Below are 13,961 nucleotides of genomic sequence, written 5' to 3'. Positions count from 1 at the left end.
TTACTTGTAGATACGTCGTAAGCCCTTGACCATAAATTCTTCCCTTGAAAATCTTCGGATTTCGAAGCGGCATGCAGTACAAAGGAACTATTCGGCCCTCACGCTTTGTCTCGCAGTATTTGTGGATTAAAAGGTTTCTATCCTTTTTTGACACAACTTCAGAAATCCCCAGAAATCACCAATAGATGTATACCACAAGTAATCCAAAAAAAAATTCAAATCAAAACCAGCTTAATTAATAAAAGACATTGTAGTACAATATACGAGTTATTGAAAATTTTACACAAATGAGAATTAATTAAAATTATCAGTATTCTCATAATTTTGAGTTTTGTACTCGTATATTTATATAAATTCAGTTGATATCGCTAAATATAATTTGTTTTTTACTATATAAATTAGTATAAATAGCTGTTGCCTCAGGATAATAATATGCTGATAAAAATACAAAAAAATATATATAATTAATAATAACATTTAGATTTCAAGTCAAATATTAAATTCAACTATACTTGGCAACATTGCCTTCTGTCAATGTTAGGTTGGATTCTGAAGACTGTAATTTTCCGGAAAATTTAAAGAAAACTGTTAAGATTTATTTCAAAACGCTCCGAAAATCGCTATTTTCAACATATATTTCAACAATTCTAATCGTTTATGTCTATGTGATTACTAAATTTTCCCATAATGTTAAGTTTTTTTTTCATAAACTTGAGATATCAATAAATGTCCTCACCTAAAAATTGATTTTAAACTGCGAATTTTGAGAACGCGAAAAATTATTGATAAAAAGCTATAACTGTAAAAACTCTATGCTTAAATAACACGGATTATTTATTGTGTAATATTAAAATATACTTCATCATGGGCGATAATATCGGTACGGACAGTGATATTTATTTGTATCAAGAGTTCATTATCAATTTTTTATTGTTTAAACATAATGATTTCAGATGATATGGAAATGCTCACTGCATTATACGATTTTGAAGCTACGCTGGCTAAAACTTTGAGTTTTACAGAAGGTGAATTCTTTTACCTTCACCAGAGTAATACGAAACAGAGAAACTGGTGGCATGTTGTCAATAAAAAAGGTCAAATCGGATTCGTACCGTCGAATTACGTCGCTGCAGTCAAGGTAATAATTTGCTTAATTATCCAAATTAACATGTAGTCAGTGGAGTGTGTTGAAAATATTTTTGCTTCGAATTCAGGTTGAACCAGACTTCTTTTTGGCGTTTCTTAATGATTGCATCAAAAATTTAAATGACAATGATACAATGACTCCACCGAAATCAGAACTAATTTCAAGATTGAATGAAAAGAAAAAACAAATACAGACTTTGATAAAACCACCAAGTAAAAAGCAGGCTGCACCTAAGCCTCCTCCACGACTTGATGACAGTACACCACCGAATGGTGTGTCGCCATGCTTCGACTTAAGGCCGGTTGTATCTCAGCAGCAGATTTCGGAAGAAAAACAATCCTGCTCATCTCCTAAATCAATGAACAGTGAGATTGCAAAGGGTATGTATTTTTAAATTTATAATATTTAGGAAAATACACAGTAATATTACTGTTTAATTGCTAATTAAAAATGATATTTAGTTTCCACTTTGTCTTTATTTGGTGTACATGTGGTTTATATTACATTAAAACGTCATCATTCCCAAAAGATAACTGCTAAGTTTCTGGCCAGTAATTTTCCAAAGAATCTATATTGTTAATTACTGGTGTTAATATCAGATTTAATTAACAGCTTGGCCTAATTAGAGTTGGTTTTTCATAAAAAAAATATTATGAATTGAGAAAAGATGATACATATTATTTTACATACAAATTAGTACCTTAATAAAATTATGAATAAATAAATAATACAATGCATAATGACATAATGAACAACATGACTTCTAAATTGACATAAAACGAACATAACATTATTGGAAAATAAAAAATATTAGTATAAACCTGTGCGTTAATTGCTAAACTTGAATTTTCTTTACATACACTACAATTTAATTTGAAAGTATATAACATTTTTACTAAATATTCTTTTTTTCTAGATAATGATGATGAGAAAAAGATTTTAAATGTCAAATTGTCATCGAATCAACTGTCCTCTGACACTGATAATCAGGATGACAGCCAGGACAGCAGTGAAAGCATAAAGCCGAATGCCATCTATGAGATTGTTCAATCTGTTCGTAGAGAGACTCAACTCAGCCACGACATGTCAAAAGTTGCTGTTGAAACTGTTTTGATTTCATTAAGAGTATGTTGGCTTTATATTATATTATAAAAGAATATTCATTTTATTTACTTGGTCGAAGGGCTTGCATTCTGGGCAGGTACCACCCACACATCACATATGTATTTCAATGCCAGTTATTCTATTGGGGTTTTAATGGTAAATAAGTCAGTAACTACGGGCATAAAAGATATGACATCCTAGTCCTGTATATGGGTGTTTCTCACAGTGCCTAGGTTCAGAGATATGGACCAATTGCCACCAGGTTGCCCATTAGCCCGCCTAGATTAAATAGATATTTAAAATAATAATAATAAGGTGATTAATTTATTTTAAAATGTATTCTTGTTGGGTTGGCTAGTGTACTTATATTTCTTGAATAATTCCTTAGAATGCAGAAATTGTTAAGGTTTGTTTGTTTCACATTGAAACACTATAGTGTTACAGCCAATCGCAATACTGAAACAATACGTCATTATTAAGACCTTTATAAACATTTCTTTCATTGAAAAAGATTCACAAATATTTTGTATTTACCAAATATATCATATATATATGTATATAATCTAGTTTAATATAGTGTATATAATTTACATGGAAATATGGATATATTGTTTACTTTTACATTCCTACACAGTTTAGAGATATTGTTATAAGATTATAATTCTGTATCTAGATATATATGTATATAATACTGATTCTTAACCATCCATACTAATCTCTTTTAGATGATTTTTCTGGAACTACAGTGCTTAAAATAATATTATTAAACTAATTTACTTAAAGGTTTAATTTGTATTATAACTTCATAGGAATTTTTGCCTGGAGGTGCAGCTAGATCAATCATTGATGCCTTGCTTCGAGAGGCAAACAGCAACATAACATGTCCTAAAAATGCAATTGACGCAGCTCCAGATGCACTGCGAATGATGACTGCATTGAATGCATTGTCCAAGGCAGCTAATGATGCTCAGCAGCGAGGCTGGGCTCTACATGATGATGCTCATGATATACAAACACAATTGCTAGAACTGATCTCTGTTATGGTAGGTTATACTATTTTAAAATATTTTTTTAGAAGTTTTCTATAATATTCAATTATCTAAGTATCTTCAAGGCAAGCATGAATGGCTATCTCCTAGGAAATTCAAGCTTATGCTAAATCATACATATACTGCTGCCAAACAACAATACTCAGTATTCTTGTGCTTAAATGATGACAAGAGACATAACAATTTAGTTCCCAATGCACCAACATTGGTGTTGTAAGTAATGGGTAATATTTATTATAGACCAATGTACATTGGGGATGGTGACAGGTGGCCCACTTGCCAATCTTTTTCCTTCATATTTTAAAATTTAAAATTAACTTTTCACCAGGCATGATAGTACTCAAGTGTAAGTGTATCGCCAATGGGAATTATATATTATGTAACTTATTACAGTAATGTTTACTTATACATATTTGAAATATCAGAATTTATTACATGGTTATTATTTAATCAATGAAGCTCGAACATTTTCTTAACCAAATTTTATTTATATCATATAAAGGCAAGCATCCTATATTTGAAATAATTTGCTTTATTCAATGTACATGTTCAATTTATTTGATAATGTGTATTTTTATAATTTTAAGTATATGCAGTAAATAAAAACGAATATCATTTTTTAGTCAAATGCAGATGTGAATATCTCTCAACATGTATTAAGCAGCCATCGTTATGTCTATGTTACAACACTCGTCCAGTATTACCAGATGGAAACGCGATGGCCACTACGTCAACTCTTACTTCAGGTATGATAGTATTTTAAAATATATATAATTATATAGTATAAATAATGATAATGAATAGTACAAATATCTATAGATATTTAACATATATAATAAACAATAATGACTTTTGTATGTATAAAACCTCAAATATTCCAATTTTTATTTTTAGGCACAATTTTAAACTAGTTTTTATTGACTTTGTTGAAATTGATTGTCTATTGCTATTAAATGAATAAACTTATTTTATTTTGAATATTGGATATATTTAACTTACATATAATTTTAATTAGATTATTTTTTATTTTTTAGGCATTTGGTGTGATGTGCGGTCTAGAACGAACAGCGCTTGCTACATTAGCGCTGTCAGCGCTTCCCGCTGAAATAGCGCGTGACATGCGTGACAACCCGCGCGCTGTCAGCCGTCTCTCGCATTCCGCCTTGCTGTTGTCTATGGTACTATCTATGGGGGACAAACTACCGATTACGCACTTCGGTGAGCACTTTATCATTAATAATGTCTTTTTATTTTATTAAAGTAAATATTTTCATAATTTGCTTTACTTTAACATATTCCAGAACAACTTGGCGCCGAATTCGCTCAGTTTCTCCTCGAGTTGACAGAAAACCCACCGGAAACAGATGTTGATGAACAAATCCCTGATTTGTTTCTAACACTTCTTCTCGCATACAATTTACAGTTTGAAAACTCATTTGAGAACTTATTACTGAACGCGTTGGAGACGATAGATAACGCGAAAATATTCTGCGAGAAAGTTCTTCTGCTGCTTAACCGTGAAGGTACTCTCCAAAAAATTATCTTACTAATAATTTAAAAAAATATTTAAAATAGTAAACTGGAGACGAATATATACACAATTTATTTTATGCAAAATATCAAATGCAAAAATATAATTTGCTACATTTAAAATACGATACTTATACCAAATTTTGTAACGTCTTATAACATCATGTAGCATGAATACCTTAAATAGTACAAAAAATTAAAACACTTGTTTTGAAGTAAATAACTGTCTTAGAGCAGTTATAGTAAACTTATCAATACTCCGATTGAAAATAGCTACTCTTACATTTGGGTATTGCCCGCTCCTATTATAAGCGGCTCTTCTCTTCTTTTATTTTTATAAAGAATTAATTGTTTTTTTAGTTTATTTAAAATTATATGTTATTTAATTTTAATAATACTATCACTACCAGAGGATCCAGTGCACATTTTCGACCACGAACCGGCGCCTGCGCACTCCGTTCTGAAACTGGCCATAGACCTATTCAGCCGTAAGAAGACCGCCGAACATTTCTACACGAACGACGTGAAAGTTGCTATTGATATAATCGTGAGGCAACTGGCTGATCTCTCCGCTGGTGATGTTGTAAGTATTTGCTTTGTTAACAATTAAAATCGAAATTACTAATTATAATTGTACAAATATAAAATGACAATTCTGAATACTGATTGATTCGAATTATGGTGATGTTGCTCGGCAACAAAAATCAACTGCTTGTCTGTGAAGCAGTATTAACAAAATTAAAAAATAAAAGATTCTAATCTTTCCGGTTTTCATAAATTAGTAAAAATATAGAAAGATCCTCTTGCGAACACTTTTATGTATAATTAATTATTATTATTATGGAAACAGTCACTGTCACATGGTGTAAAAACGAGGACAAAAAAGAATTTGTAAGACCAGGTTTCCGTTTCAGCAAAGTCAATTCATCCTTTCTTAGGCAAGGTGTTATCGGCCCGATGGCCTTATAGGCCACTAGACCAACGAGATAGTCGTATACATATCCATCATCCCACGCTGACAATAGGGAAAGTCTTTTCCCAGCGGGAAATATTTCCGAGCTGTTGTAGTGCTGTACAAACAAATCTATAATTTGAAATAAAATCTATACTCTCTACTTGTATAATTCCAGCGTCGTCAACAATACCTCAAGATACTCCAGGGAATAATTCGCAACACAGATTATGGATCACACTTACACAGAAGAGACGATTTGCTTCGTTGTTTTGCGCGCATTTTCTGCGAGGAAGGCGACTCGAGTCGTGATGACCAGACACTTGTACGGGCTATTTCTAATGAGTTTCCGCAATATTTCAAGGCCTAGGGTGTGGATGGTTGCTGTGCTATAGAAAGCTATAACGTTGAGCTTAAAATACGTTGGAACACCAGGAGCTTCAGCAGGACCTTGTTGGATAAGTTCATGGATACTTAATTCCTACAAATCTAAATCTCCTCAAAAGGACATAGATTAACCTACTTTCTGGGCTGGATTTTACAGTTTTTTTTTTTACTTTTGAATCCTCAGTAGCTATGGTTATGGGCCGGATATAGTTGTGGAGATACCTTAATTTGTGAAGATAATAAATAAGGAATACTAGTATTATCTAGAATTAATATATCAAAGTAAATCTGCAATTTTGTCCAATGGAAAAAGAGTTAAACTATCTTTTCAAAAAACTGGCGGTCAGATCTACTAGCCACATAGTAAGCGGTCATATCGCCCATAAATACTGTAAGTTTAAATTGTTACTTACACCACTACCTAGTTGATCTAAGATATATCCTTTGTATCTGTAATTCACTGCTCACCAACAATCCAACGGGACTCAGGAATATAAAAGTCGATTTAAGGGTAGAAAAACTGATGAATGAGACATTTTATCTAGTAAAAGAATATGCCCCTTATCTAGAAGACTATATAGATGCGTATGCCCCTCAGACATTGAGTCAAATATTTTACGAAGTTTTGATGTTGATGAATAAAATATTTATCGAAAATACTCTAAACAAAAAATATAGTATTATCCCACTACAACCGCTAGAAATAGTGGGTTCGGTTTTCTGAAAATGTGTGCTTAGTATTGTGTGTATTTAAAAAAAAAGTTTCAAATAATTAATAAGTAGATCTTAGTGTTCAATCTGTTTTACACTATTATAAATTGACAGGACTAAAAATGTTCTCTAAAATCGAAATGCATGTATGTAGTATGTAATAATTGTTTAATAATTTTCTTGTGTAATCTCTAATATTTTTCATTCTTCCATCAGAATAAAAAAAGCCATTAAAATCTATGATAGAACAAAGGTAACTTGAAAAGAGATGACTATATAATAATTGTAAATTATTATTGTAATATAGCTATCTCTTTCTCGTGTATGTTATAAAAACGGGATAGCAAGTATTTTTCGTCCTGTCAAATGAACTTAGAAATTGTGTACGACAAATTAGTACGATTGAAATGTTTTGTCTTTAATCTTGAAATTTTAAAGCCTAATAAAACGAAAAAAAAATATATTTAAAATTGATATTTGTAACGTGTAATTGGCTGTGTTAGTATCTATTTAAGGGTTTGCCTCGTTATTATTGTGTCTTATAATGATATATTATGCTCGTAAATATAATGCATGCAAATTATAGAATATGGATCTCAGATTTGTTCCAATTGAATTAAATCATATTGACTTATACTTGATCGATGCAGTTTTATGATGTTAATAGTCAGACTATTTAAGATTTGTATAGTTATTTCTTTAGAATAATAAGTTGCACAATTCGAAGAATATGGTCAAAAAAATATTTATTCGATCAATGATTAAATATCCACATAATTTAATTCATTCTTTATTAATATATTTCTTAAGACAGTGCTTAAAAAATGACAGCTTACATTTTTCTATATTTAGTATAAGATCGAAAATAATGGTAAAAAAAATACAATATGGATGTTATTTTCGCTGTTGATTCAATAACTGTTTATCATTTATTTGCATTTAAAATGTATTTTCTATTAAAGATATTATGGTTGTTTTAGAATAGTGATGTTGAAAACAAATGTATAGTACGTGTTTTATCATGTTAGAGTCAGGCCAAAGGATAGCAATTGTTAAATTAATCTGTTGATTATGTATTGGTATTTATAATACAGATTAAAATAACAAAATACCTTCTAAAGAGAAGATATCATATTTGTTTTGTTATTTTTATTCTTATCTAATATAAATGTGTCCTTATAGCTTCCTCTGTAAGGTCTAAAGTCATATTTTGTAATTATATTTCGAGACTTTTCATTTCCAAACAACTAAATAGTCAATAGTATCGTTATTATGGCTGATCGTTTTTTCTCGTTAATGTAACTTTATTGATAATGTATAAAATATTGTCAAGTATGTAATATGAACAAACTGATGCAGGAAATATGTATTCTTACCAACCTTTGGCCTGGCTATCGGTTCTTCAAACGTATAATAATAATTACAACAATGGTAAGAGCAGATCTGGCCGAAGCACAGCTCATTTATTGCTTATTAATTTTGAATGTTGCATACATTGAAATCATATATTTAAACTGAACGACTGATTCTGACACGTGTCCTAAAGCGTACGCGCTATATTTATATAGTCTATTTCAATTGAAAAAGGAATAAAGATAAACAAACCTTTGATTTACGTATTTAGTGCAATTTCCTAATAGCTCAGCTTTATTGTGCAATACAAAAAAAATCTTGATTAATGTATCTTTATTTATAATACAACAGTATACTTTAATTTTACTTCCAAAGTTCGATTCGTTAAAATATAAAAGATTCGTTGACGTTTAAAACGCCATATCGCAAATCCATAGTGAATATTAGGATTATTCAACCAATGATATCGCCTCAATTCCATATTATTTTTTATTTTTTTTTGAATTTTTTCTTATACCGGTTGGAATAGGCTGTTGATGACGGTGACGGTTGGTCGGATATATCCATTCGCCACTTGTGCTGCACTTCGCCAGATGTGTATCGACTCCTAAAAGATATTTTATAATAATAAGCTCTCTGACTTATAAGTTTAATACTTAAATTGTGTGTACTTAGTCAGGATATTTTGTTTTAATTTTATGTGCCAATCTGCACCAAAGATACTAGTGTGATTAGGTTAAACCTAGGCACTAATAGCTTATGTATCTGTCAATTATTCCTAGCGTTATTGCTTAAAACCACAGAATATATTTACTTATTAGAAGATTATATTCTTATATGAAAAAATAGTTGCATTTCCATAGATTAAATACATTTAAAAGGCCTAAATATAGATATTATTTATTATCTTATGTTCGTATTTAAAAAATTAAATCAAAAAGGTTTTATAATTGATATTATTCAGATGATTCGAAGTTTGAATTTTATATGTCTATGAGTAAATATGAATTAATATTATAGAATGATTTATTAATATTCTAAATTATGTATTCAAAAATTTAATCTCAATATGATGTATCGTTTACATTGTCCAGAACGAATAATGCATGAATATTTTTTGTAAATAGAACTTATATGATCTGTTTTCAATAGATATATTTTAAGAAATAAATCTGAATGTTTATGAAAATTTAAGAATGTGTCTGTCAAAATATATTGAAAATGAATTCGTATTTAAATTATATCTCATCGACCAATGTATCAGGGTGATAAATTAAATAGATTATTTTTGTTCAAGTAGTTCTACGTCCTATGATGTTATTATTAATATACTATAATGTTGATTTTACGTCCCATGTTAGGTCCGTTAACTAAAGTAGCATAACTATTATTGGTTATATTGGGTTACTAATTAAAATATATGTAAGAATTCCCAAAAAAAAATATTCTTGGCTTTCAAAGTATCAGAAGTATGTTCAACTAATGTCACAGATTAGGTTAGGTTAGTTTTATTTATTAATGCGTGCTATTTGGGAATTAAATGATTTGACTACACGTATTGATAACTAATCTGAACAGCTGTCTGAAGCCACAAGTAATTTTGACCCGTATTCAATTGGCGATCGTAATATATTCTGAAGTCTACGTCTCTAGGTATTTAAAATCAACTCTGGATTATACATTTATAAAGATTATTTATGTATTCAAAGATAATTCGATATAACAAATAGTTCAAAATGAAAAATTAATGTCTTCTTTATTATGTAATATTACTTACTCTATACATTACATAATTTCTTATATTATCCATTTATTAAATCATCAAAGTGTAATAAAAATGTAATAAATTAATGATCGATTAACTGTATTAATGTAGTTGTATTGTTTAGCATGTGTTGGTAAATGTGTTGTTGCATTTGGGACAGCTCAAAGCAATGCCAAATAAACTAGATATTATAAAAATGTGTTCATTAATGTTCGAAAAAAAACTAAATTTTATTTTAAAATTACTTCTGTGCTACAATGTTTAACCTTATATATTTATATCATTAATACGCCACTGGTTTATAATTTGACCACATACATACAAACGCGAGATCATTTACCCCTCAATGCACCACAGTTATTCAATCATGTGTGTGTGTGTGTGTGCGATAAGTTTTGAATGGGTGCGTTCTTATACAATTGCTTTTTGTAATATTCATTTAGGCGGGAAAGGAGTGGTGACACTTGGACTGTAACTGATATCAAAATGATCGCTAAGAGATATTTTTCCTTCAAACATACTAATAATTTAATAAATGACTTCTAGTTACATAAAATTAAACTAGTTTCTGGTTACAAACGTCGTTTTTTATTTTGCATTGGGTTATGTCAATTGCTAATTCGAAGAAGTACAGATTTATTTTCGTAAAAAAATTACTACGGTTATATTACACTAGAACCTGCACAGAGTTTTCTACTATGAGCGACAAAGTACTTTAAAATGTTGATTATCCTAATAAAAATCCATAAAAATATATTTCAGCAAAATGAATACGCTTTCTTGCCATAAAATTAATTCAAATTTTAAACCTTTTTTTATTCCCGCAAATACGCTGTCAGTCATTTTGATGACGTCAGATTGTTAAAAACAACAGTCGTATTTACGACCGGTATTCATTCAACGTTAACAGCTATAAATATTTGGTTGTTTTTTGGGAAAATAATGACTTACAATCGCTGTCGTTGGAGTGTAATGTAGAAATACTAGCACTAAAACTCCAGAAAAGTTGTTTATCAGTGCCAGGTGCCAGGTTTTTGCCTATCATGGCGGCTCGTGTTTTAGGGTACGCCATATACAGACTTAAAATTACGACTTTTATTTTAATATAATAAATTAATAATGCGCTTTTATGACTCAATATTAAAGTATATTTCTACGTATATTCTATTATATCCAAAAATACCATATTATCCGAACTAATAGAAAAAGAGACTAGTTCGGATAATCGAAATGTAGATATTTTGGAATAAGACAAATAAATTCACATAAAAACAGTACAGGCTATTAAAATATGACATACATGTTAAAATATAAAACGTTGTAATAAAATACACCTACAAAAACTCAAATGCTATTTTTCATACCATTTATTTTATCAAATCTTAATTGACGACCGGCTGCAACGCGTCAACGTTCGGATAAACAAAGTCAGCGTTCAGATAATTGAGGATTAGGAGAATCGAGGTTCTTCTGTATTACAAATACTCAACCTTATGTCTATTTATACGGATCTTCTATTGGAGACTGTATGATAAGTCATACAATAGTCCAATGTGTATGTATGTCATAAATAGATGCTTGCACCTATTCAGATTAACAATGTTCTACTATTTACAGGAAAACACACCATTCATTGCAACATAAAAGACAATGACGGCATTTACAATTTGTTTAAAATCACTTTTGAAAAGCAATATTTTTGAACTTAGTACTCGATAAGTCAATATAGAATCTCTCCAACAGTCTTTTATCTTCTATTAGCTCCAAAAGATATCTACGTACAACCAATGCTTTAATTTTGAAACTATCAAAATTTAGTTTTCATATTATGAGAACTGTAACACATATATGCTTCAAACAAACCACTAAATTTTTACAAAAATAATTGCCAAATCTGATCGTTTCTTTAATTTTGTACCCATAATGTTATAAGTTATACCCAAAAATTACATTTACCAGGGTTAAGTGACATACTTAGCACACCAAACTACAAGTCTATCAAGATTTTCTTTTATGTGTCATAATGTTCTCTTGGCGACTTGCTATTTTGATGTTATCGTTTTATAGCAAACATATAAACATGCCAATTTTCACGTAAGTTTGGTACATAATTGATAAATGTAACAAAAAGAGAGGACCCAAATTTGCTTCCTGTGGCACACGAAAAATAGCTTCAAAGCATTCGAATTTTCCCCATTAATAACCACTTTCCACTGTCGATTATAATTATATAACTTACAACAATACAATAAAGAGTCAGATATGCTAAAGTATGACAGCTTCTGAATAATTAAACCGCGCTTGACCCTGTCAAAAGCTTCTGAAAAATCGATATAAATAAAATCGATTTTTAAATATTTTGCATATATAATTACTGCGTTATGTCGACCTTATTACACCCCGCCGATATTATAAATCTCAATTTGTATTTGCATTATATTAAAAACCATTAATTAAAACATAACTTTATTTTAGACAAGAGAAGTCGCTCGTATAAGTTCGAGTTAATACCATATGTTTTTAAGTATCTTGATAATATTAATTGCTCACGATATTAATTATTATTCAGATCCTCTTATATTCCATTCCGTTATTATTATTATATTTCATTATTATAATCATATTTACTTCCCATTTGAATTCAAATAACAATTCGAAGCCAAATAATTTATAAATGACTAGTTGAAGCAAATTTGATATGCAATGCTACCGTTTACGGAATAGTGTTTTTTTTCTTCTATTGTTATTATGTTATCGACCTCGAAGGTGATAAAGATTGGAAAAGTTTCGCAGATTATATATACGCATATATCTTTGTCTTCATTACTAGTTTCCTAAGTTGTTTTCAGGACTCCATGCTAAATAATGTGACTTAAAAAATAAAGAAGAGATATACGCGAAGTCTATTTTTTCAAATTAAATGATATTCTTCCTGATTACTAATTTACGACGATTTTTTATCTTTTATAGTCACAGCTTTCTTTAACTCTTACAGATGTCTGTGTATTCTTTTGTCAATTTAATGATTATGGAAAAAGATTATTCAATGAGTTTAATTTGTTTACTCACCATAGAACGTTCATTAGTAAGTTTGTTATTTGCTTTTGAGTGAGCAGAAATTATTTTAAAATCTTAATGACGATATGAAAATTTAAATCAGGCCTAACCTTGTATGCTCGCATTTTTTATCACAGTTCAATACGTAACACCCATATCCATGAGACTTGGTGATCTTATTTGGCAATTACATCTTAAATTTAATGAGATCATTTTTAGAATGAACATAATTTTATCTTAAATAAATATTATAATGCAATTTAACGCCGCAAGAATGTGTGAATGATAAAAATTGTCTACTTTATGATACGGAGTTAAAATAACATGTATTTTTTTTTTATTTTAATGTTAATATATAAATAAATAAGTATCAAGCAAAATGTTGGTTTAATTTAAAACGTCTTAGTGTTTCACATTTAGTTTTTAACATTTTTTATTAATATACTTAAATACAATTTTGTAGCTGCTTTATTAAACTAGTTCGTGAGATTAAAAATAAAAAAATATTGGTCAAAGATTTACAGTCCGGCTAATATAAGTTTTCTTTATATCAAGCCGGCCAAACGAAATTGACAGTGATAGTCCTGTATCAAGAAGTTTAACCTGCGTCTGATGTCCACCCGTTGTCGGATTTCCGGCCCATAACCCATCGCAGTATGAGAATATCACACACATACGTATACACTACTCCCGAGCATTTGACTAATGACTATAAAAATAGTTTCCGTTGAAATTCTGTTAGGTGAGGAGTGTGAAAAAAAATAAAACAACTCGTTTTTATACATGTAATTTAATGTACCATTATGAATGCGTATAAATATTTAAAAATGTAAAACAGTGATAAAATTCATAGTAACCAATATACAACTGTAATCAACACAACTAAGTTTAAAAATTATATATTTC

General features: G+C 29.7%; 1 protein-coding gene across 1 annotated transcript; it reads left to right on the top strand.

The window, feature by feature from the left end:
• The first annotated feature begins 557 nt into the window (after positions 1 to 557).
• On the top strand, positions 558 to 8,506 carry LOC125064945 (NCK-interacting protein with SH3 domain). The gene is made up of 10 exons (XM_047672262.1): positions 558 to 880; positions 954 to 1,138; positions 1,215 to 1,527; positions 2,064 to 2,272; positions 3,061 to 3,294; positions 3,924 to 4,046; positions 4,335 to 4,518; positions 4,602 to 4,823; positions 5,241 to 5,413; positions 5,961 to 8,506. Exons 1-10 carry the CDS (start codon positions 865 to 867, stop codon positions 6,150 to 6,152), a joined length of 1,851 nt encoding a protein of 616 aa, XP_047528218.1. The 5' UTR covers positions 558 to 864; the 3' UTR covers positions 6,153 to 8,506.
• Positions 8,507 to 13,961: the final 5,455 nt, after the last annotated feature.

Source organism: Vanessa atalanta, chromosome 6 (genome assembly GCF_905147765.1).
Source record: "Vanessa atalanta chromosome 6, ilVanAtal1.2, whole genome shotgun sequence".
In the NCBI taxonomy this organism is placed as follows: Eukaryota; Metazoa; Arthropoda; class Insecta; order Lepidoptera; family Nymphalidae; genus Vanessa; species Vanessa atalanta.
The sequence above is the reverse complement of the archived record's forward strand: the minus strand, read 5'-3'. Positions and strand labels throughout refer to the sequence as shown.

Coding starts and splice junctions, on each gene's coding strand:
- LOC125064945 (XM_047672262.1), top strand. Junction 1,139..1,214: donor ATTACGTCGCTGCAGTCAAG/GTAATAATTTGC, acceptor CTTCGAATTCAG/GTTGAACCAGACTTCTTTTT. Junction 1,528..2,063: donor GAACAGTGAGATTGCAAAGG/GTATGTATTTTT, acceptor CTTTTTTTCTAG/ATAATGATGATGAGAAAAAG.